Source organism: Sorex fumeus, unplaced genomic scaffold (genome assembly GCF_029834395.1).
Source record: "Sorex fumeus unplaced genomic scaffold, SorFum_2.1 ptg000047l, whole genome shotgun sequence".
NCBI classification, from domain to species: Eukaryota; Metazoa; Chordata; class Mammalia; order Eulipotyphla; family Soricidae; genus Sorex; species Sorex fumeus.
The window spans coordinates 27,467,317-27,491,043 of record NW_026606104.1 but is presented as its reverse complement, the minus strand read 5'-3'; the positions used below and the strand labels follow the sequence as shown (position 1 = coordinate 27,491,043).

At 38.1% G+C, this 23,727-nt stretch overlaps 1 protein-coding gene across 4 annotated transcripts in view; it reads right to left on the bottom strand.

The window, feature by feature from the left end:
* CRYZ (crystallin zeta) overlaps window positions 1-23,727 on the bottom strand; it is a 26,434-nt gene continuing 2,707 nt past the window's right edge. For all 4 annotated transcript variants that reach the window (XM_056122883.1, XM_056122884.1, XM_056122886.1 and 1 more), the window contains 8 exons: window positions 20,703-20,826; window positions 19,737-19,889; window positions 15,325-15,488; window positions 8,351-8,402; window positions 4,680-4,829; window positions 1,680-1,781; window positions 1,472-1,567; window positions 1-861 (listed from right to left, as the gene is read on the bottom strand). In XM_056122883.1, coding sequence (XP_055978858.1) covers window positions 697-861; window positions 1,472-1,567; window positions 1,680-1,781; window positions 4,680-4,829; window positions 8,351-8,402; window positions 15,325-15,488; window positions 19,737-19,889; window positions 20,703-20,813 — 993 coding nt within the window. In that variant the 5' untranslated portion in view covers window positions 20,814-20,826 and the 3' untranslated portion in view covers window positions 1-696. The remainder of the gene's footprint in view (window positions 862-1,471; window positions 1,568-1,679; window positions 1,782-4,679; window positions 4,830-8,350; window positions 8,403-15,324; window positions 15,489-19,736; window positions 19,890-20,702; window positions 20,827-23,727) is intronic.

The following is a 23,727-nucleotide window of genomic DNA, read 5'->3' as shown; positions in this document are numbered from 1 at the left end:
AACCAGGTAAACACAGTGTTTAATTTCCCGAGAAACTGACTATAGGTAATCATGTAATGAAACAAAAACAGATCATTCTTAAGATGCCAAATGCTTTATTTTTTTGCACAAACTGGTAAGTATCTATATATTTATATACTCAGGATCAAAACATGTGTGCCATTAATACTCAACTATAAACAGAATGAAAAGTTCTAACATATGAAAATTTTGAAAACCAAACAAATTTCTCTGTGCATAGAAATCTCTTGCTCTGCTAAGAGATTTCTAGAGTCAAATAAAAATTGTTTGGAAAAGGAATCCATATTTTTCCAGGAAACCCTAGGAGTTCAATACAACACTGCACTAATAGGATACTATAAAACCCTTGTAAGAAGCAGCTCTGAAAAAGTGATTTTATATTATTTTGAATTACCATGTTTTAGTCAAAGGGATGAAACTAATGATCATGTATCAGTGAGGAATTTCTGAGATGCATCCCTATGGCAAAAGATCACTAATATTCCTTCTACTGCTAAACAGAAGACATAAAAAATATTGCCAGCTATAAACTGCATTGCACCCCAATGCCTATTATCTCTAAGAACAAATTTTGTTTTTAATATAAAAATACAATGAATCAAACGGATGCTAATAAACGCTAGTAAATCAAGGCTGAGAAATCTAAAATTAATGTGAGATACAGAAGAATATCATTTACTCTAAGAGAAGAATAACTTTTCCAGTGGCCCCACTGCTATGAATGATATCTTCATGAGCCTGGGCCACCTTTTCCAGTGGATACTGAGAACCTATTACAGGTCTCAGCCAACCAATTTCCATTCCAGCTTGAAGGGCTGCTGCAAACTGCTTAAATTCCTCCTAAGTGAAAGAAAAACAGTTGGGTTTTTTGGAGGTAGAGAAATGTATAACTTAATTTCCAGCAGTTTTAAACAGACTCAAAATCTAAGAGTTGTAACACAGATTCTTATTATACCTAGCTTTTCCCAACTTATTCACATCTGCAGAAAAAAAGTAACTCTTTATGGAATAACACATATGTCCTAATTTTTCTAGTAGTCACAATTTACAAACTGTCCTGAATTAGGAGCCAGAGAAACAGTCCAACAGGGAACAGGTATGGGACTTGCCTTACACACAGGAAACCCAGGTTTGATCCCCGGCATCCCAGGTAATCCCCTGAGCACTGCCAGGGGTGATTCCTGAGTGAAGAGCCAGGAGTAAGCCCTGAGGTAGGCCAGGGGTGGGCAAAAACAAACAAGCAAACAACAACAAAAAAAAACCCAAATTTTCCTTAATTATAAACTTTTTGTACCTCCTTTTTCTCTCAAAAGTGTCTTGAGTAGGAAAACATATAATATTGTCCTTAATTAGCTGTTACGGATTAATCTTTTAATCCAATATCTTGTATTCTATACCATGAGGCAAGAGTACCTACATTTAAGTCACCAAAATAAAAATATTTACTTACCTTGGTTGATGAGTAGAGAGCAACTCCTATTATACTAGATTCTTTGGTCATGGTGTCCCGAGGATTTATTTCAATAGTACCTCTGTTGCCAACAATCTAATATTAAAAAGAAGTTCATAAATGTCTGTTTTTTTTATATCTATAGTTAAAGATTACTGAAAAAGTGTTATAATTTCAAATGGATTAAGAGGAAAATAAGAATACTTACTATTACTCGTCCTCCATATGACAGAAGACTTAAATCCTTACTGAGATTTTTATTAGCTAACATTTCAATAATCACATCAATTCCTTTCTCACCAACAGATTTCTACAAAATATAAAAGAGTACAGAGTAAGGCGCCGTGTTAAAAAATGCAAACTATTATATATTTTAGAAATGTGTATTATATCCTAGGAATGCCTAGTGTATTATAGAATTGTATTCTAAATAACATAAAATGATATATTTCAAGACTAAAAATGTAAATTGTAGGTGATATAAAAACATAAATTTTAGGTGATATAGTATACAACTATATGTGCAGTTTCAACATACCAGCCACAAAACCTAAAGTGGTGAAGATTTTTTACTAAGTGAATTGCTTTAAATACATAAAATTTTTCCAGAATTACCAGGTTCTTAAAGTCAACTATAAAATACTTTTTTCCTTGGTTGAATATATGTGTGTGTGTGTATATATATATATATATATATTATATATGTGTGTGTGTTTTTAAAGTGTATATTCATAAGAAAGCAAACAACAAAACAAAAATCTAAAACCCCAATGGGTGTTCTATTTTTATTAAAAAACAAAGTTACTGGTAGCACTTTCGTGTGAGTTTTCTAAATGGTTTACACTAAGTTTGGCATTATGAATATAGTGAAGGGGGACAGGGATAACCAGATGATCCAGATGATCAGCAATGTCTAAGCGGCTGATGACACGGAGAGATGAAACTGAAGGCAAACAGTGTGGAAACTGCTGAAGCCATGAATATGGAAAAAACCTGAGTGCCTAAGAACAGATGACTGGTTAAAGAAACTCTGGTACATTTACACAATGGAGTACTATGTAGCTGTTAGAAAAGATGAAGTCATGAAATTCACATACAAATGGTACTACATGGAAAGTATCATGTTAAGTGAAATGAGTCAGAAAGAAAGGGATAGACATAGAAAGATTGCATTCATCTGGGGAACATAAAGTAACAAAATCGGAGACTAACACCCAGGAGTGGCCGAGATTAGTACCAGGAATTTTGCTCCATGACTTGGAGGCCAGCCACATGTGCTAGGGGAAAAGGAAGCTCAGACAGAGAAGGGAGCACCAAATAAAGGTGCTGGGAGGATCCTCCCAGGATGGGAGAAGCATGCTGAAAGTAGACTATAGACCAAACATGATTGCCACTCAATGCCTCTCTTGCAAACCTCAGGACCCAAAAGGAGAGAGAGGGAGAACAAAAGGGAATGCCCTGCCACAGAGGCAGGGTGGGATAGGGGGACGGGGGGGGGGGGGGGGTGGGAGGGATGCTGGGACCCGTGGTGGTGGAGGATGGGCACTGGTGGAGGGATGGGTACTTGGTCATTGTATAACTGAAACCCAAGCACAAAAATTTGTAAGTCTATAACTGTACCTCATGGTGTTTCACTAATAATAAAAAAAAAAGAATGCAAGTAAGAGCAGTCACTATGGAAAATAGTATGGAGTTTCCTCAAAGACCAAAGAGCAAATGAAAACAGATTTATTATATGTGCGATCCAAAAATTTCACTTCTGGTATTGATTTATATGAAGAAAATGCTAACTCAAAAAGATATATACACTACTTTCCGCATGCTTCTCCCATCCTGGGAGGATCCTCCCAACACCTTTATTTGGTGTTCCCTTCTTTATCTGAGCTCCCTTTTCCCCTGGTATGTGTGGTTAGCCTCCAAGTCATGGAGCAAAATTCCTGGTACTAATCTCGGCCACTCCTGGGTGTTAGTCTCCGATTTTGTTACTTTATGTTCCCCAGATGAATGCAATCTCTCTATGTCTATCCCTTTCTTTCTGAGTCATTTCGCTTAACATGATACTTTCCATGTAGTACCACTTGTATGTAAATTTCGTGACTTTGTCTTTTCTAACAGCTACATAGTACTCCATTGTGTAAATGTACCAAAGTTTCTTTAACCAGTCATCTGTTCTCGGGATTGTCACCCACTGCCTCTTTTGCAAACCACAACACCCAATAAGAGAGAGAGAACAAAAGGGAATGCCCTGCCACAGAGGCAGGGTGGGATGGGAGGGATGGGGGTGGGAGGGATACTGGGATTCGTGGTGGTGGGAAATGGGCACCGGTAGAGGGATGGGTATTTGATCATTGTATAATTGAAACCCAAGCACAAAAATGTGTAAGTCTGCAACTGTACCTCATGATGTCTCACTATTAAAAATTTTTTAATAAAAAAAATTAAAAAAAGATATATACGTCCTTATGTTCATTATTGGCCGACCCGAGTTCGATTCCTCCGCCCCTCTCGGAGAGCCCGGCAAGCTACCGAGAGTATTCGATATGCCAGACACAGTAACAACAAAGTCTCCAATGGAGACGTTACTGGGCCCGCTCGAGCAAATCGATGATCAACGGGAGGGCCTTTACTTACTTACTTTACTTATGTTCATTATAGTACTATTTACAACAGCCAACATAGAAAAGCAGTGGAGGTATTCATCATTGTGATACACACACAAGTATAAAATAAAATGGGATCCTTTCAGTCTACAATAACATGGATGGACTTTGAGGCCACAATTCTATATAAAATTATTCAGAAAGAGACAAACACGTAAGATCTTACTTAGAGATCCAAGAGAGTGATGGGAAAACATAAAGAGCTCATAAATACAGAGAACATATTGGTGGTTTCAGAGACAGAGGGTGATGAGGGTAGGGTAGGCAAAATGGCAGAAGGGGATTGAAAAAGGACAAATGCTCAAGTATAAAATATATAGATTTGAAAGGTATGAATAGAGGAAATCTTAAAAATTGATATGACAAGGAAAATATCTGTTAACTATGCAAAAAAATCCTTTTAAACATACTTAGGAATAAAACTACGTATAGGCATAAAAAGACAAAAGCAAAGCACTTTAAGAACTTGATGAAAGAACTTAAAAAAAACATGAAAGTCTCACAAAAGACAAAATTCCTGCATTTATACAACTGTAGAACAATCTTACTTTAATTGCATCAATATAATTATCTTCTCTGTGATTAAACACTTCATGGGCTCCATTTTTCAAAACAATGTTTTGTCCTTCCTCAGTACCAGCAGTGCCCAAAACAGTTAAGCCATAAGCTCTAGCAATCTGACATGAGGCAAGTCCGACCTGGAAAACAAAATACAATCTAGTAGTTTTAGATTCTGTACATTCCAGCAAATATTAATTATATATACACACACATCTATATACACACATGCACATATATATTTATGTGTGTACATATAGTGTATATGTACATATAAATGTATATATACATTATACACACATGTATGTATATAAAATGAACTCTTTTCTTCTAGGTCTTCCCAGATTGCTATGGAACTTCAAGTCTAAATGATGCAGCAAGAACAATAGCTAACTTTTCTTGGATACTTACAATGTGCAAGATAACACTTCTGTGCACTGCCTTATTTTCTCATCACAATAAATCTGAACATGCTGAGATATTTTCAAACAAACACACCTAAAGATATTAGATAATCAGTTGGGTTTTGGGAAAGATTTGAAAGAATTCAGACTTAGAAAAATAAATTTAAATGAACAGTCTATTCATCAATTTATAGGTAGTATTAAAAGTCAGATTAAAGAAAATCACTAGACAACCAGACTCTATGTCTAAGTAAAAAATAAAACTAAGTTAGAAATGTTAATAAAAGCAAATTAAAATACCAATACCAGAAAATATATATTTGATTTTATGTCAAATGAGTGGAATAATACGTAAAGATATGAGTCATATGTATTTGGAGTACGGTTCTACAAACTTGGTATTATGATACTTGGGGCTGGATAATTCCTTTTTTCTAGGGGCTTTCACATGCATTGAAGGGAGTAAAGAAGGATTTCAGACTTCTACCCACTAAAAATCAGAGCCCCTTTATCCAGTGGTGAGAAACAGAAATGTTCCAAGACACTACAAATGTTCCTGGGTGGGGATAGGGGCATGATGATGTAAAATCACTCCTTTACTAAAAACACTGATTTAAAGGAAAGCAAAATCATTATGGATGAGGCAAAATAATTAAAATAAAAAATAGTGAAAGAAACTAATTTAAAAAATGACAGAATTGGATACTTGGACCTAAAAATTGCTTAAAAACTATAATGGAATACGTGAGTGATGAACCTAAACAAAGTTGGGTTATGAAAGAATTTGTATGATCTGTTCAAAATAGGGCTGGAGCAATAGCACAGCGGGTAGGGCGTTTGCCCTGTATGCAGCCCACCCGGGTTCGATTCCTCCGCCCCTCTTGGAGAGCCTTGCAAGCTACCTAGACTGTCTTGCCCAAACAGCAAAGCCTGGCGAGCTATCCGTGATGTATTCAATGTGCCAAAAACAGTAACAACAAGTCTCGCAATTTGTTGTGAGACGTTACTGGTGCCCTTTCGAGCAAATCGATGAATAACGGGAGGACAGTGGGCAGTGCTACAGTGTCCAAAATAAACAATGAAACACTTAAGTCACTGATGAGTGAGTGGGACATTCAGTCTCCTGAAATAAAATACACTGTGGGTTAATGTGACTGATTTTGCTGCTTTAATTTTCAATTAAAGTAATAGACATATAATAAAACCACATTTTAAAAATAAAAAATTTCATGAAAATACATTTTATACTTTACTTAGTATTCTAAACACACTCGGTACTCTTGTCAACAGTTGTATTAGCGATACTCTTTCAACAGCAAATACCAGTATGTGTCAACAATTTTCCTTCTGTGTATTTTGCTGACAGTAAAACCGGGCATTCCCACCAACATTCTGGATAATAGCTATGTTCATAAACTCCACAGCATTTTAAATATCCGGCACAGTCCCAAAGGAATGGAATTAAATGAGGACAGAAAGTACAAACAGAAGCAAGACAAAACCCAGCACAGCCTCCCTCTGACAGGGCAGGGAGGATCAGAAGCCTTCACACCAGGCTGCCAGCCTGTCCCTGCCAGCCAAGGATTTAACAAACTTAGTCAGCTCTGGGAACAGTGTGGATTTTGCCTTGGGGGAAAAAAATCATGGTGAAGTGACTGGGCTTTTTATAAGAAGGTAAAGGGAATAAAAAGCTTTTCTTTAAACTCTTTTTCTTCCTACTGAAAATCTCTCTTTTCTATATACAGCACGAGGTGAACTCTGAAAACCAAAGCAATTTAAATAAATGCAAGCATCTGACAGATCCTCTAGCAATTGGGAGGGTTAAGTTTAAATTTAACCTCAAAACAGTCTCCTCGATGCAGCTAAACAATGGGAATTTTTGGCTAGCTAGCTACAGCTATCAGGTTTTTCTTTGTTTTTCATGAAGAGAATCTTGGTGTTTGTGTTTTTGTTTTACAAACTAGTCTGGTGTGTGAAATTGGCCAGAATTGACTTGCGGGAGATACACTGGAAGCTGGTGTGAAGACTTGTGATTCATCTTTAAAGTCATGGAAACACAGTGGACTGAATGTTTGTTATATACTGGCCGCCTTTAGAGCTCAATTCCTATTTTCAGGATGCAGTAGGTCATTATTCTCCTGACAACAGTTCATTAACAGGATTCTTCTTCCTGTCTACTCTGAAGTAGCCACCTTGCCCTGAAGGGTTAATCAGCTTTCTCCAGGTGAGCCTTCTAGCCCCAGGCCCTTGATTTAAAAAAAAATCTAAATTCTGGACTCCAAAATTCCTAAAGCCTCCAAATGCAGGAGAGAGGTCATGTGGATTTCTTGTTAAAGTCCAACCTCGGAGCTCTTTTCCTCTTAAGCTCCTTCGATGCAGACTGACAGCCAGGGTTTTGAAGAGGCTTCTGACAGGCCCAACTTGGATGATTTCACTGAAGGGTTTATGTGATAAATTGCGAGATCCCCCTCCCCACTGCCCCATTAGCATTTTAAGCCCTGGGTTACAATGTTAAGGACACAGCTGTATACTGTGTGCTCAGAACATCATCAAAGCGCAGCAGGCAGGCCGAGGAAGGGAAAGAGAAAGGACCAAGAACTCAGTGTGGCTCTGTGCTGCTGTCTGGGAAAAGCGGCACAGGTAAAGCTTTAATGAGCCTGATTTCCTTATCCAAGGGAATAGGGAATTCATATTAACCTTAAGAAACTGTTTGAAATTCTGTTCTGATAGAATATGACCCTTAAAGACAAAAACAAAGTGAATTTAACTTGGCCAACACCTAATACACGTGGAAAATCTAAGACATTTCTTTCTTTTTTTTTTTGGTGGGGTAATCTGTTGAGTTGTTAACCAAGAAATGCAAAACTAATAACAAGAAAAGAAGAAAACATAATTTAAGGAAACCACTATGTGAAAAAAGACATCCTAACTATGTGTGTGTGTGTGTGTGTGTGTGTGTGTGTGTGTGTGTGTGTGTGTAGCCTTTTAAAAAATTACTTAAGGGGCTGGAGCGATAGCACAGTGGGTAGGGCATGTGCCTTGCACTTGGCCGACCTGAGTTTGATTCCCAGCATCCCATATGCAATATGGTCCTCAGAGTACCACTAGGAGTAATTCCTGAGTGCATGAGCCAGAAGTAACCCCTGTGCATCGCCGGGTGTGACCAAAAAAAAAAAAAAAGACTTAAGACATAATAATGCCAAACCCAAAAACATAAGTTCATTTAGAATTAAGTATATATTTACATATATACTTACTCCTCCACTAGCTCCATGAACCAGAACACTTTCTCCAGCTTTTATACGGGCACTATGAAAGAAAGTACAAATATATTACCTTACTTTGAAGTTAATTAAGTTTAGGTGTTCGTAATCATCCTTAAAGAAATTCTACCCTCAGTTTGACTAATATGTTCCCTAAGAGGAAACTCATCCTAATACAGCTCAATATATTCACCAACTTTTGCAAGATCAAAGGATGATTCTTCATAGGCATAGATTTAAAAAAAAAAATCCTTCAATGCATTTATTCATTTGACAAGTTTTTTGGTACCCTATTATGTGCCTGACCCTGGGATGAATGCCAAGACCAATGGATGGGGCTTTCAAGAGGCCACAGTCCTTGTGGGTATATTAAGTGAAACTGCTGGCCCTAGAACTCTAGGCTTTCACTGATTGTTGCATGTTCCCCTACAGAGTCTCAAAAAAGGTTTATGTTAGCCTTATCTTTATTTTGAGGCTGAGAAGAATACCCTCAAAAACACAACAGCTGAATTATTTCTTGCCAGGTGTAAACATTTTCACTTCTCCTTGCATTTGGACTTCAGGATGTACTGCCTCCAAGTCTTTATTTCAGAAAGCAGTGCTGAGTCAGCCAAGTAAGAGAGTAAGAAATATAATAAGTCCTGTCCAAAGTCTCCCCTGTCAATATTAAAATGCCCAATTCCTCAGGTGAAATGACGTATTCTTTTTACTTCTGGTTCATACTACAACTCTGTAATTACAATGAAAACAAGGAACATGAAGCAAAATAGACTGTGGGATGCTTGATCATTCCAGATGGGCAAGGGCTAATGTGAGAAACCAGCAGCTGCGGTATGATCCAGATCTGACTCTGAGGGAAGATCTCTTACTGGAACAATAGGGGGTAGCCACATCATAGAATGTTCACTCTGGCAGCGAGAACATGGTAACCCAGAGGCCTACTCAAGGCTGCATGTCAACTGACAAATGGCAACTAAGAATAATAAATGAAGCTTTCCCAACATTTTTGCTTTAGAAATCAAAGACAATAACACTAAAGGTTTGAAATGATAAACTGAGGGAAATACCCAAACACTTTAACAATGTATTTATTTATTTATTTTTCTTTATTGGGCTAGAGCGATAGCACAGCGGATAGCGGATAGGGCGTTTGCCTTGCATGTGGCTGACCTGGGTTTGATTCCTCCGTCCCTCTCAGAGAGCCCAGCAAGCAAGAGTACCCCACCTGCTTGGCAGAGCCTGGCAAGCTCCCCATGGCGTATTTGATATGCCAAAAACAGTAACAACAAGTCTCACAATGGAGATGTTATTGGTGCCCACTAGAGCAAATCGATGAACAATGGGAGGACAGTGCTACAGTGCTTATTTTTAAATAAAATACTGGAGAAATAATACAGCAGGCACTTGCACATAGCTGATCCATGTTCAATCCCCAGCACCCCATGTGGTTTCTCACCCAAGTCTCGTTCTCGGAATGATCCCTGAGCTCAGAGAAAGGAGTAACCCCTGAACATACTGGGTATGGCCCCTAAACAAAATAATATTTCAATAAAACAATTAAATACTGGGGCTAGATGGACAGTTCAAAGGGCTGAACACAGAAGGCACTGCAAGCACGAGGCCTGGGTTTGATTTGGGTACTCCAGGTACCACATATGGTTACCAGAGCAAAGAACCAGGAGTAGGTCCTTAGCTCTGCAAGGAACAGCCCCAAACCAAAATGAATAAATAATAATAAAAAGTAAGAAGTAAAATACAAGTATATTAGAATAATATTGCTACAAGATTAGATGTATTAAGAAGTATTCTGGTATGTTTTTAAAGTTATACACAAGTAGTATTAGTTTAGCATTGTTTAGTATAGTATTACTACTGGTAAACTACAAGATTAGATGTATTAGAAGTATCCTAGTATACTTTTCTAATGTTATAAACAACTCCTAAAACATTAAAGCACATTTTTTAAAACTCCTGCACCTGGAATAGGTAGAAAAAAGCCAGTTCACCTCAAAATCCCCAATGCTATCATTCTATACCCTTGTACAGAATCACCACGACAACGAATTTTATGCACTAACTTGGTTGGTTGCGTAATGATGCCAAGTCAAATATTCAGGATATTCCTGTGAAGGTATTTCTTATTTCTAGTTTTAGAATTTAGTCTTGAATCTAGTTTTATTCTTTTGCTTTTTAAGACTGAAATTGCTGTATCACATTATTGTATATGTTCCAGGGGCGCTTTTCACACACTTTTTCAGAAAAAGTTGTCACCCCACACTCAACACTGAGGTGCCAAAATCTCTTCACCTCCATCTCCTCTTTACCCACTGTATCTCCCTTTTGCTCAGCCCCTCTAGTAAACAGGTTTGGGGTCCAAATCCAAAAGTAAATGTACTGATTTTGTATGTCTCCTTGTTTAGTTTCTTTACATCCTGCAAACAAGTGAGATTATCTAGTATTTATCTTTCTTTATTTTTTTTATTTCACTTAGCATACATTCTAATTTCATGCATGCTGTCACAAACAGCAAGATTTTATCCTTTTTAGCTGAGTAAGTAGTATTCTATTGTGCATATGTACCACCTCTTATTTATCTACTTTCACTAGGCACTTGGGTTGTTTCCATATCTTTTTACTAATAGTACAGCAATGAACAAAGGAATATATATGCCCTTTCAGAGTTTTTATATTAGACAGATATGTAGTAGATGTACTGGATCATATGGCATGGTATTTTTAGATTCTCAATAAACTTCCATACTATTTTCCAAAAATACTGGAACAGCTTATATTTTCATCAAAAGTGTTAAGAGAGTTTCTTGTTCTCCAAACCATGCCAACACTTGTTTCTGGTTTACGTGAGCTAGGCCATTCTCAAAGATGTGAGATGATTCTGTAGTTTTGCCTTGCATTTCTGGTATAACTGATTATGTATATTGGCCTGTTGGTCATCTGAGCATCTACTATCGTGATATTTCTATTCAACCCGCTGGCTGATTTTTTTTATAGGGATCTTTTTTTGTTATTTTTGAGCAATATGAGTTCTATATACCCACTAGTTATTAGCCGCTTACAGATATACTGGGCAAATATTTTCTCCCATGGAACAGAATAGCTTTCGTTTTACCGATATTTTCTTTCAGTGTCCTGAAGCTTTTTAGTTTGATATGTTTCAACTATTTATTTCCCTTGCTGTGGGAGTCAAAATAACAAAGGCATCACTGAAGCCAGTATCACAGAGAGTTTTATTACCTGCATATGTATTTTATGCTTTCATGTCTTATGTGGTTATTTTATCCATTTTTAATTAATTTGAATTTTTTGTGTGCATATTTTGAACTTTTGTTGTTGAAGAGAATTTTCTTTTCTCTTGATTACTGTTGAGGAGTCTCTTGACTCCTTTGCAGCAAATTAACTGCCTACATACATGTGTGTGAACGTATTTTCAAACTCTCAACTCTATTTCATTGAGGCATATGCCAATTTTATGGTATGATACCATACTGTTATTACTATAACTCTTCAGTATAGTTTGAAACTGATATCATGACTCTTCTGATCTTTTCCCCTTAGGATTACTTCTGCTATTTCGGCTTCCTTATGGTTTCATAAAAATTTCAGTAATATTTGTTCTATTTCCTTAAAGATTTTTTTTCTATTTCTTAAGAATTTTAATAGGGACTGTATTCAGTCTATAAACTGTTTTGGGTAAAATGGTCATTTTTTAACAATGTTAATTATTCAATTTTTTTATCTTTTAATTCTTTGAAAAATGTTTTAGTTTTCATTGTATATATCTTGGCTGGAGCAATAGCACAGCAGGTAGGGCATTTGCCTTGCAAGTGGCCAACGTGGCTGACCCGAGTTCGATTCCTCCGCCCCTCTTGGAGAGCCTGGCAAGCTATCGAGACTATCTTGCCCGCACCGCAAAGCCTAGCAAGCTACCCTTGACGTATTGGATATGCCAAACACAGTAACAATTGTCACAATGGAGACATTACTGGGCCCCCTCAAGCAAATCGATGAACAATGGGAGGAAAGTGACAGTGTATATAACTTGTAATTTCTTTGTAAATTTCTACATGCTTAATTCTTTTGAAGCAGAGTAAATAAAATTGTTTCCATGGCTTCTTTCTCTCATGAAGAAGAGTTTTGAAAAAAAATAAACATTTAAATTTGTGGGAGTGGTAGGGGCACACCCAATGTGCTCAGGGATTACCCTTGGCTCTGTGCTCTGGGGTCCTATGGATGCCAGGTATCAAACCCAGGTCAGCCACATGCAAGGCAAGCACCATATGCACTTTACTATCACTAGGGCCCAACACTTAAATTTCTTAAGTAAAACAGACTGCTTTCCATAATGTGAGTGAGGTCTCAATCAATCAGCTGATAGACATAATAGAACAAAGACTATTCCTCTGAGCAAGAGATCTGTTAGCAGACTGCCTTAACCTGAGTAACCCTGTGTCTACCTCAGAAAGAGAGATAAACAGAGACACACACACAGACTTACACCTCACTATCTACACTAATTACTGAGCACTTAGTGTCTATGCCAGATTCTGTACTAAGAGCTTTGTATGTATTAGCTCATTTAATTCCCATCACACTTGTATTAGGTAGATGTCCATATTTTTCAAATGATCCCTGTGTTTCAAAACAGTACACCGTAGCTGAGAAAATGAAATAACTTGACCAAGGTTACAGAGCTTATACTAGGTGAAGACAGTACTCTTAAACTCTCGCTTCTTAAACCATAGGTTATAAGTAAGTGCAGGGGCTGGGAAAAGTTTGATTCAGTTAAAAGGTTTCTGAACATAAAATGTCCAAAAATTAAGTCAAAACCAACCACATAATGAATCCAAGGTATTTCTGGCAGCACACGCCTGTATTGTATTTCTTAAGTGAAAAGAGGTCACAAGTGGAAAAAGTTTAAGAACCTCCCGTACTAAACCAGATTTTCTAATCTTCAAAGTCTATGTTCTTAACAGATGTTTAAGGATACTATGACCTCTAGACTCCTTTGGCTTTGAGATACACTCTTTTTTGGTATTCTTAGGACTTTGTCTCCTGCTTCTGACTACACTCTTAAATGATGCTCATCAGGTTTTTTTCTTACTCCATTGTTCTTTTCACTCCAAGGGATTTCAATCACTTTCACCTTGTCTACTTTCACCTACATGCTGATAACTCCAAATTTATCTTTCCAACTTTTAAGCTTCAGGCTCTTTCATCCAAGGGTTGTTGGACTTCTCTATTACAAAGTCTGTCTCAGTTTCAAGTCCAAAACTGAACTCAGTTTCCCTTCAAAACGTTTCTTCCTTTTCTTTGTCACAGTTTAAGCATAATTCAAGCAGGAAGTCTGAGGGTGTCTTTTTTTAGGGCAGGTGGGGGAGGTGGGAGGGAGGGGAGTCAGGGGGCCATACTTGGCTCTCTCCTCAGAGATCACTTCTGGGAGGTTCAGGAAACCATATGGGATGCTGAGGTAGAATCCAGGTCATCCACATGAAGATGAGAGCCTAATATATATATATATATTAGGCCTATGGCCTGCTGTACTATAGCTCTGGCCCCAAAACTGACAGTATCTTAAGCTCTTCCCCTTCCTCATTTTTCACATGCAGTCACCAAATATTTCTGGTTTTACTCCCTAAATAGATTTTTATCCCTTTTCTCCACTTCTTATGTGACCCCTGTTGGAACTTCAAAGCATTTTGTCTAGAGGATGCACTGAGAAAACCCTCCCATCTCTCTTATTCCTGTCTTCAACTATATCCTTCACACAATAGGTAAGTTATCTCAGTTAAAAGGTACAACTCTCCTGATTAAAACACCTCATGACACCAGTTCTTTACAGAATAATGTATAGGTTCTATAATCTACTTGTTGTTTTTTTTATAACCTAAAATGTACTTCCTTAATGACAGCTAGCATTTACAGATACTGTTTTACCTCATTCTTTGTCCTCCTTCTTCTTGAAATCTTCTATCTGATTAAACCTAACTTTTGCTCTCCCTAGATAGCAGGATGTTTTGCCATATATACTAGTCTGTTCCCACTGTGTAAATTGCTCCCTTTTCCTAATTACTATTCCCAGCTTATTCCTTCTGATACTGGTACTTTTCAAATACAGAGACTTTATTTATTATTATTATTATTATTATTATTATTATTATTATTATTTTGCTTTTTGGGTTACACCCGGCAATGCACAGGGGTTACTCCTGGCTCTGTACTCAGGAATTACTCCTGGCGGTGATCAGGGGACCATATGGGAAGCTGGGAATTGAACCCGGGTCGGCCGCGTGCAAGGCAAACGCCCAGGTCACAGTCATGTACATTGACTGGTGGGTCTAAAGTAGAGAACTATCTTGTACTTTAAAATTGTACAATAAGATTCCATGGATAGATTCCAAGACTCTTGAACGATGGCTTTAAAACAACCAAGGTTTTATAACTTATCCACCTCATCACTACATATATCTTCATTGTGATCCCATAAGTCCCTATATCTATCACTGCATTTTTTACCATATATGTGTGTGTGTATACATATATATATATATTTAAAAACTGCTCTTATATCCATCATCTCTTACTAAACAAAGAACATCTTGAAGACAAAAGTTGTCTTTTGCTTTTCTTGTTATGCCAGTAATGAGAAAAATCTTCTATCTTGGCAGTTTTTGTTCTCTAGAAGCTAAAGAGCAGTTCAAGGGGGACCTGAAACATAGCTCCACAGGCTGGGGCACATGCTTTGCATGAAGAGCATCTGCAATAGACCCCCGACTCAGCAGGATCCCCCAAGCACTACCAGAAGCAACTCCTAAGCAACTTCAGGAATACCCTCCACTACACAAAAGAGCAACAACATGGCAACCCCAAATAGCAGATGGATGATAGGAAGAAAGCAATCAATACCTCCCTCCCCAGCTATTATGTTCACAATCAACAGAGTGAGATATTACCTGTGAAGCAGAGCTCGATAAGCAGTAAAATATGGGATACCGATGGCCGCTCCTTGTTGAAAGCTCAGTTTCTCTGGCAGTGTATAAACAGTGTGTTCTGCAGCAAGAGCATACTCGGCATAGCCGCCAGTGATCGTGCTGGTAGTAAAAACTCTATCACCTTTCTGAGGAAAGCAATAAATAAATTAGTAAATGTATCATGGATTAAAAATTATATCAATAGGTCTATAATTCTTTGTCATGTAGCATTTTTGATTAAACATTTGGGGGTTGGGGCCAAACCTAGTGGTACACGGGGCTTGTTTCTGTCTCTGGACTCAGAAATAACATCTGGGGAAGCACAGGGGTCCATATGGGATACCGGGGAATCAAACTAAGGTTGGCCATAAGTAAGGCAAGTACCTTACCTGCTGTACAATTTCTCCAAAGCAGTACAACCATTTTTTTAAAAATTTTTATTAGTGAGACACCATGAGATACAGTTGTAGACTTACAAATTTTTGTGCTTGGGTTTCAATTATACAATGATCAAATACCCATCCCTCCACCAGTGCCCATTTCCTATCACCATGGATCCCAGTATCCCTCCTACCCCCCATCCCCCGCCCCCTTCTCACCCTGCCTCTGTGGCAGGGCATTCCCTTTTGTTCTCTCTCTCCTTTTGGGTGTTGTGGTTTGCAAAAGAGGCAATGAGTGGCAATCATGTTGGTCTACAGTCTACTTTCAGCATGCTTCTCCCATCCTGGCCTCCCAACACACAGCAGGTAGTAGAGCATGTGTCTTGCATGTGACTGACCCTGGTTTAATCCCCAAGACCTCATTTTGGCCCCGTTATTAAGCTAGATTATAAGATCCCCTTAACCCATTTTTGTGAGCTCCACTTTAATTCTTCGAAGTGGAAAAAACCAAAAAGATAAAGTGATGAAAGTGTATAGGAGTGGCAGGGAAAAATAGTGTCTGACTTAAAATAATCTACATGGGGAGATAGATCAGAGCTGAAGCATAAGTTTTATACAGGAGAGTCCCAGGTTCAACCTCTGACTAAACTTCATGGTTCCCTGAACACAGCCAGAATAACCTCTTGAGTACCAAGCCAGGAGTAGCCCCTGCTGGGCACTGCTGAGTATAGCCCCTAACAAACTACTAAAGAAATAAATAAACAACCAGGCAAAAAGAAATAGGAGATATGGCTGGAAGAATATGCAGGAGGCAGAGCATGGGCAGTCTCTTTCCATAGCAAAAGCGGTATAAACAATACTAGAAATCTGTAAGAACTTATCCAAGAATTAAGATCGAGTTATAGAACAGTAATTCTAGAAAATCACCATTATAGAAATCCAGAAAGCTGGAGCAATAGTACAGTGGGTGGGACTTTTGCCTTGCAAGCAGCCAACCTGGGTTCGATTCCCAGCATCCCACACGGTCCCCTGAGCACTGTTGGGAGTAATTTTTGAGTGCAGAGGGAGGAGTAAACACTATGTACCACCAGGTGTGACCCCCCCAAAAAAAAATCCAGGTAAAATGTAGAATAACATTGCTTTGTCCTTTCTCCCTTGCCACAAGAAGCTTAGGTTTTTCGGGTCACACGCATCAAAGTGCTCCCATTCTTCTATCTGTAACCACTTCTCCATGCTTTCTTCCCCAAACAGTTAATCAGCTTATTCCCCTAATCAGTTTAATTTGTAAGGTCAGATCTTTTTAGAACACTGAACTTGTATTATAAGTTAATATTGCCTTTCTACTCTCCTTATGTCTTTTGAATAGTTTACTTTAAAGCAATGTCCTTTTGTATAGACACAAGAAGACAATTAATTTTATGCTTTTGTAACTTGGTATTTAATTGGCTTTGAATATTATTCATTCCCTGGCTTTCTCAGCTTAAGCCTCAGTTGCCCTCACTTCCTAGTGCCCCCAAAAGCAGGGTTCCAAGGAGGGACTGGATGGAACCAGGGCTAGTGGTAAGCTATGTGCTACCCTGGCATCGAGATGGGCCTGGCCAAAGTGCCACAATTCTTAACTATAAATTAAGAGTTTGATCATGGACAAATGCTGTCATGATCCAAAAGTAATGAAGAGACTGCTAGGGATAAGAAAGACTAATCTGGCCTGAGCACTGTAGTCTGAAATCAGGATGACTCCAGGAGAGCAATTCTATAAGCTTAATGCATCTGTTACTGTGTCCATACAAAATGATTAATACTGAATGCTTATATGTTTGCTGGACAAGGAGAGGAGAAACACACCTATGGGATTCCTGCTGAAAGAGAATCTGTCCTAGAAGCAGCATCCCCTGAGGGGAAGAATTTTAACCCTATTCGTTGTGACCACACCTATGTGTAAGCCCAGCCTCTCAAGGTTTTTGGGATTTAACTAGACTGTAAGAGTGGGCTGGAGATCAGGATCAAGATCCAGAGCCAGAGCCAGGAAAGAGGGGTTCCAGATCCGGGGCTGGGAGAGAAGGAGAGAGAGAGACAGGAGTGAACAGGGATGAGAATGGAAGAAACAGCATCTGATCAATCAACCGGCTTGGCCTTCACTTCCTCCGCCGTCTGCTCCATGACCCAGGCTGCCCCCCTCCCCCCAGCCGGAACCTGGGTGGCCAGGGAAGAGCCGTCAGGGCCATCCCCTGGCTGCCCTCAGAGTTTTATACAGTAAAGATGGAATTTTGAGCCAAAATTCTGGCAGTTTGGGAGGGCGGGGTGGAGATGGGGCAGCAGGGGGAAGAGTCGGGGAAAAAAATGATTTGGGTAAGAACAAATAAAGATTCTACTAAGGATATCTATCTAGAAAAGATTCTTCTAAGGGAGAGAGAGAGAAAGGACAAAAATAAGCCTGGAAACTCACTTCCAAAAGAAACAAGAGAGAAAATCAGGTCTGATTGGAGAAATGATAAATCAGTTTCAAACATTCCAGACCAGAGATTCTTGGACAGTGACCATGTGGGTCAGCCCATGCTCCAGTCCAACTATCTGTGATGATGGAAATGTTCTCAGTCTTTCTAGTCAATGACATTAATCTGTCTAGTCTAGCCACAAGACAGACAACTGGGCTATTAAGAAATTCAAAATATTGCTATTGTAACTGAGACACATTTGATTTAAAATGTTACATGTAGCTAGTGGGCTGCCATTTGGACACCCCACTTCCAAAGTATAGTAAAAATTCTAAACATATAATGCATGATTATAGAAACCTAGGGGCATGCATGAGACAGACCATTATCAAGAAGAGACGGGATCCAAAATGCAGAGGTTTGTGTGACATCAAGATCTGAAGAGAATCTAGAGGGGGAAAATGCTGGAAATAAAGGATGCCCAGAGAGGCAGAAGGAGATCAGGAGAAAATGATGTCATAGAAGCTAAAGAAAAATATTTTTTTTTAAAGAAAAAGTGGATGAGAATGTCAAATGTCAGAGAGAAGTCAAGAGAGATAATGACATAAAAGGGCCCATTAACTCCAGCAATATAGAGGCCATTAGTGACATTAGCAAGAATCATTTCAGTGCAGCATGGGGCAGAAGCCAGATTGCCAAGGGCTCAGAAGTGGGAAGCCATAGGAATCTGAAAGTTTTCCTCAGGAAGGGGGTGGGGTGAGAGAACATTCATCTTTGTCGAAAACCAATTTGGGTAAATTGTGCTGCCAAAACTAAGCAGGTCAAGGAATTATGAGGAAAGATGCTAGAACATAAACACACTATGCTCTATATGTCTTTCTGGTATATAAATAGCAAAAGCCCTGATCATAACATTTTCATTGACTCAGTCTCCTTCATTGGAAACAGGGCTCTAAAAAATGTATAATGACCTTGGATTTGTCTCATCTTTATTGCTCAAAAGAATTAGCATGCCCTTGAATCTGTGAAGTTGAATTATAGAAGAAATGAAAAATTATGCTGGCTTGTGTGTTACTGAGAGTTGGGAAATAATATAATTTCCTTGTTTGTTGACTTATATATTTCTGTTAAATCAAAAGTATCATAATTGAATTCTGTGAGGATGTGAAGGTACAAAAATTACCCAATATTTATTCCTAACAATGCAAACAAGCAAAAATCTATGGATGAAAAATTTGGTTTTTGACTAGAGGAGTCCCCCAAGTGGCAGAAATCGTGTAATGAGGCCTTTAAAAGACTTCTATACAGTCACATTTTTAAAACTACATGAAGTCAATTTAAGAAAATTATTGAGCAAAGAAATAGATAATTAAAAAATGTAATACCAGGGCTGGAGTGATAGCACAGCAGGTAGGGCGTTTGCCTTGCACACGACCGACCGGGGTTCGATTCCCAGCATCCCATATATTCCCCTGAGCACTGCCAGGAGTAATTCCTGAGTGAAGAGCCAGGAGTAACCCCTGTGCATCGCTGGGTGTGACCCAAAAATTTTAAAAAAAAATTTTAAAAAATGTAGTACCTTGAAAGTAGATACATTATTTCCAATAGCTTCTATTATCCCAGCTACATCTGTACCAGGAGTATAGGGTAAGAGTGGTTTTCTAGCATAGGTTCCAGAACGAATATATGTCTCCACTGGGTTAACACCACATGCATACACTTTGATTAGAACCTGCAATGACAATATGACTGATTTTACAAAGAACACTTAAACATTCATTCAGCACCCAAAACTCTCATACAGATTATGAGTAATAAAAACGGGACTTTCAATAAACATTCAAGTACTGTAAACCAACAAATAAAAAACCAAGACAGAAGGCTTATGGGCATTCAATCAGCTTAATCAATGGCTGAATAAACAGCAGTACTCCTACATTATAAAAAAAAGTCTATGGGCTACATAAAAGCATATTTTGTGTTAACAATGGCAAAAATATTGTATCGAGAACAAAATGTGCTCACAAAACATTTCTTCCTCCTTCTCAGGAATATTATTTTCCTATCATAAACAAAATAAAAATCATGGAAGTTTGTAATAATATAATTTGTTTACACTATTTTGACTTCATGCAGAAAAACACCATTATGGCATGACACAGATAATTCTCAACTTCTATTAGTTTTCTGGAAACCAAGTTATTCCTGTTTGTATACTTAACATATTACATTTAAAAATAAGTTATCTTTGTCATAATGTATGCATAGACTGTAAACCATATACCAATTTTATATGTTTATAGACTTGTGAATCTGTTTCATCTGATCATTAACTTGATATGCTAGAGAGTCATACTCAGTGCAGTCATTCTCATTTTGTTTTTGTAGATACCATGAGACTTCAGTGTAATTTGCATAATTTCAGGTTTTCTTTTTTATTTTTAATGGTAGAGGGGGTCCAACCCAGGGCCTCATGCAATAGAGATATGTGCTCTACCGCAGGACCACATTCCCAGTTTCTTATCTTAAAAGTCATTACAGCAACCTGATTGTCTTTTGGAAAAGGTACTACAACATCCGAGTGGAGTTTTAGCACTTCTGGTCCACCAAATTCAAAAACTCTGATAGCTCTCATCAACTTCTGTCCAGTCGCCATGGTGATCTAGATACTAAGAAAAAAAAATATTGTCACATTGTATATCTAGGCTATCATAATTCTTCCCCTAGAGGGACAGATCAAACAAATTTTTTTCAAACAATTTAAATCATGAGCTTACTACTGATCTTATTTCATGTTAAAAGACCTTTCATCTTACAAATCCTTCAGCTACAAAGCAAAATACTTCATATTACTTCCTGTAGAGATTCCGTGCTTTCAACAAGGAAATCAAACATGCAAACAAAAACATCTGAGTAGACATAGCATGATACAATGGCTTAGGTTTCTTTTTTGTTGAGTTTAGATTTCAATCAATATCTTAGAAATTTTAGGAGCTAAATATTAACACTAAATACTTCCTTTTTTATTATATTGTGAACTATTTCAAATACAGATAAAAACAAAGACTATCATATATATATATATTTACATGTCACCCCAGCTTTAACATATAACATTTTAAAAATCTAGAACCCTACAGATAATAACAAGTCTCTTTTACCCATCCCCAACTTCTTGGCTTACCCTCTTCAGAGGAGACTGTTACCATAAACTCAGTGCTCACCATTCCCAAGCTTCATGTTCTATATCTACTCCATGCACAGGCATTAGTAAATAATGAGTCATTGTTTTGCATGGTTTCAAAATTCAGACTGAATTATACTCCATTTAATTCTACTACTTGGTTTTTATCCTACCCACACAGTTCTGTTTTTATTATTGTGGGGACTGGTGCAACTTACTGTTTTTATTGTTGTGGGGACTGATGCAACTTACAGTTACTAAGGAATGGATTTCAGACCCAAGATCTGACACATGCAAAACATATACTCTACCACCAGAGTCACATCCCCAGTCCAGCACTCAGTTTTTGAGATTTGTCATTATCATGTCAAAACACTTGGATTCACAAAATTCATTCATTACAAAGAGGGAAAAACATTAAAAGTAAAAAATACTCTTCTGCAAGTAATCTTTCATAAACAACAGTTAACAATTTTGTTCTATCATTATGTTAGAAAGAAAGAAAACTCACAATTAAAGTCTAAGACATAATGAGCATTTATCAAAATGAGGTATTTATCAAAACTCAATAACTTTGGAAATCTGGACCCGTTGTCAAAACCCTTTTATTACATACATATCTAATCTTTATCATTCATCTTTATCATGAAGTACTACAATTTCTTGAAATTAACCATATCAACTAGATTCTCTACCACCTAGAATAAACTTGCTAATATGTTCTGGAACAATAATCTGTCTCAACTACAAACTGGATATTAAGCTTTTGCAGATAATAGGATTTGAGATGATAGAATTCATTTACTGTAGTAAAGCTCAATTCAGGGCTACACAGAACACAGACCTTGCTGGCTATAGAATGTAACTCCATGGGTCTGGAGAGATAGTAGAGATGGTCAAGCCCTTGTCTTGTATACAGAAAACCAGGTTCGATCCCTTATACTACATGTGGTTCTCTGAACACCACAAAGAGCCAGGAATAAGCCCAGTGCACCATCAGATGTGGCCCCAAACCCCCCAAAAAGTCTCCCCATGTATAGGGGTGGGAGAATTGTGTTATTTACAAATCCATCATTTAACACTTTTTAACACAGCGTCTAACACAGAAGCACTGTAGCACTGTCCTCCCGTTGTTCCTCGATTTGCTTCAGCAGGCACCAGTAACGTCTCACAACAAATTGTGAGACTTTTTGTTACTATTTGTGGCATATTGAATACGTCACGGGTAGCTTGCCAGGCTTTGCTGTGAGGGCGAGATACTCTCAGTAGCTTGCCGAGCTCTCCGAGAGAAGGAGAAAGTGAATTTTCCAACACTAAAAGCTTATTTAGCAATGAAAAAAAAATCCTAAAGGGGAGGACAAATATAAAAGGGGCGATAGCATAAACCTACTGCATTTCACCTCATAATTTTGAAAGATTTTATGATTTTTTTCATTAGGTGAAGTTTTAATTTTAATTGTGACAGTGTTATTGAAAAGGCAGTATGTGATGATTAAAAGTCGACAACAACTATTCTGTGAATTATGGCAACCACACTCCTCAGTAAGTAGCTGAACAGTCCTGGGAGGTAAGAGGGTCACAGAGACCTAGGACTGGGTAGAGGGAGGCACCTCATTTGGACACTACTGTCCCACAGCCGTGTGTACTTCCACCTGGGTCTTAACCCATGCTTGGAATTTCTAGCCAAGAAATGAAAAATATAAAAAGGGGAAAAGAACAAGATAAAGAAAAATAATAGATCACCCACATCAGAGGTTTCCATTAGGAAATATTACACAACTCTTGAACCTGAAAACTGAGTTCCCATTCCAGGCTGTGTGCTAGAGAGAGGCCAACATAATCAATTTCTTATTCATCAAAATATTTTTGATCCTACATTTTTGTAATCATATTTGAGTTAATGGACAATGTTTACAGAGCTCTCCTTGGTCTCAAAGAGTTCAGAAAAAAAAAATTTAAGTGAATCACTATCACTGTCCTCCCGTCGTTCATTGTTTTTCTCAAGCAGGCCCAGTAACGTCTCCATTGTGAGACTTTGTTGTTACTGTGTTTGGCATAACGAATACGTCATGGGGAGCTTGCCAGGCTTTCCCGTGCGGGCAAGATACTCTTGAGCTCTCCGAGAGGGGCAGAGGAATCGAACTTGGGTCGGCCTTGTTGGCTGAGTGCGAGGCAAATGCCCTATCGCTCCAGCCCTGAATCACTATGAGATTGAGTATTACAAAGATGTTCACAATTGGCTTTCAATCATACAATGTTCCAACACCCATCTCTCCACCCGAAAAGTTTAAACAAAATATTAATACCAAATACTGATTCTGAAACAGCCATACTGCACTGTGCTAACCCCAGAGAACAAAAGGGCAATGATACCTCCATCTCTGCT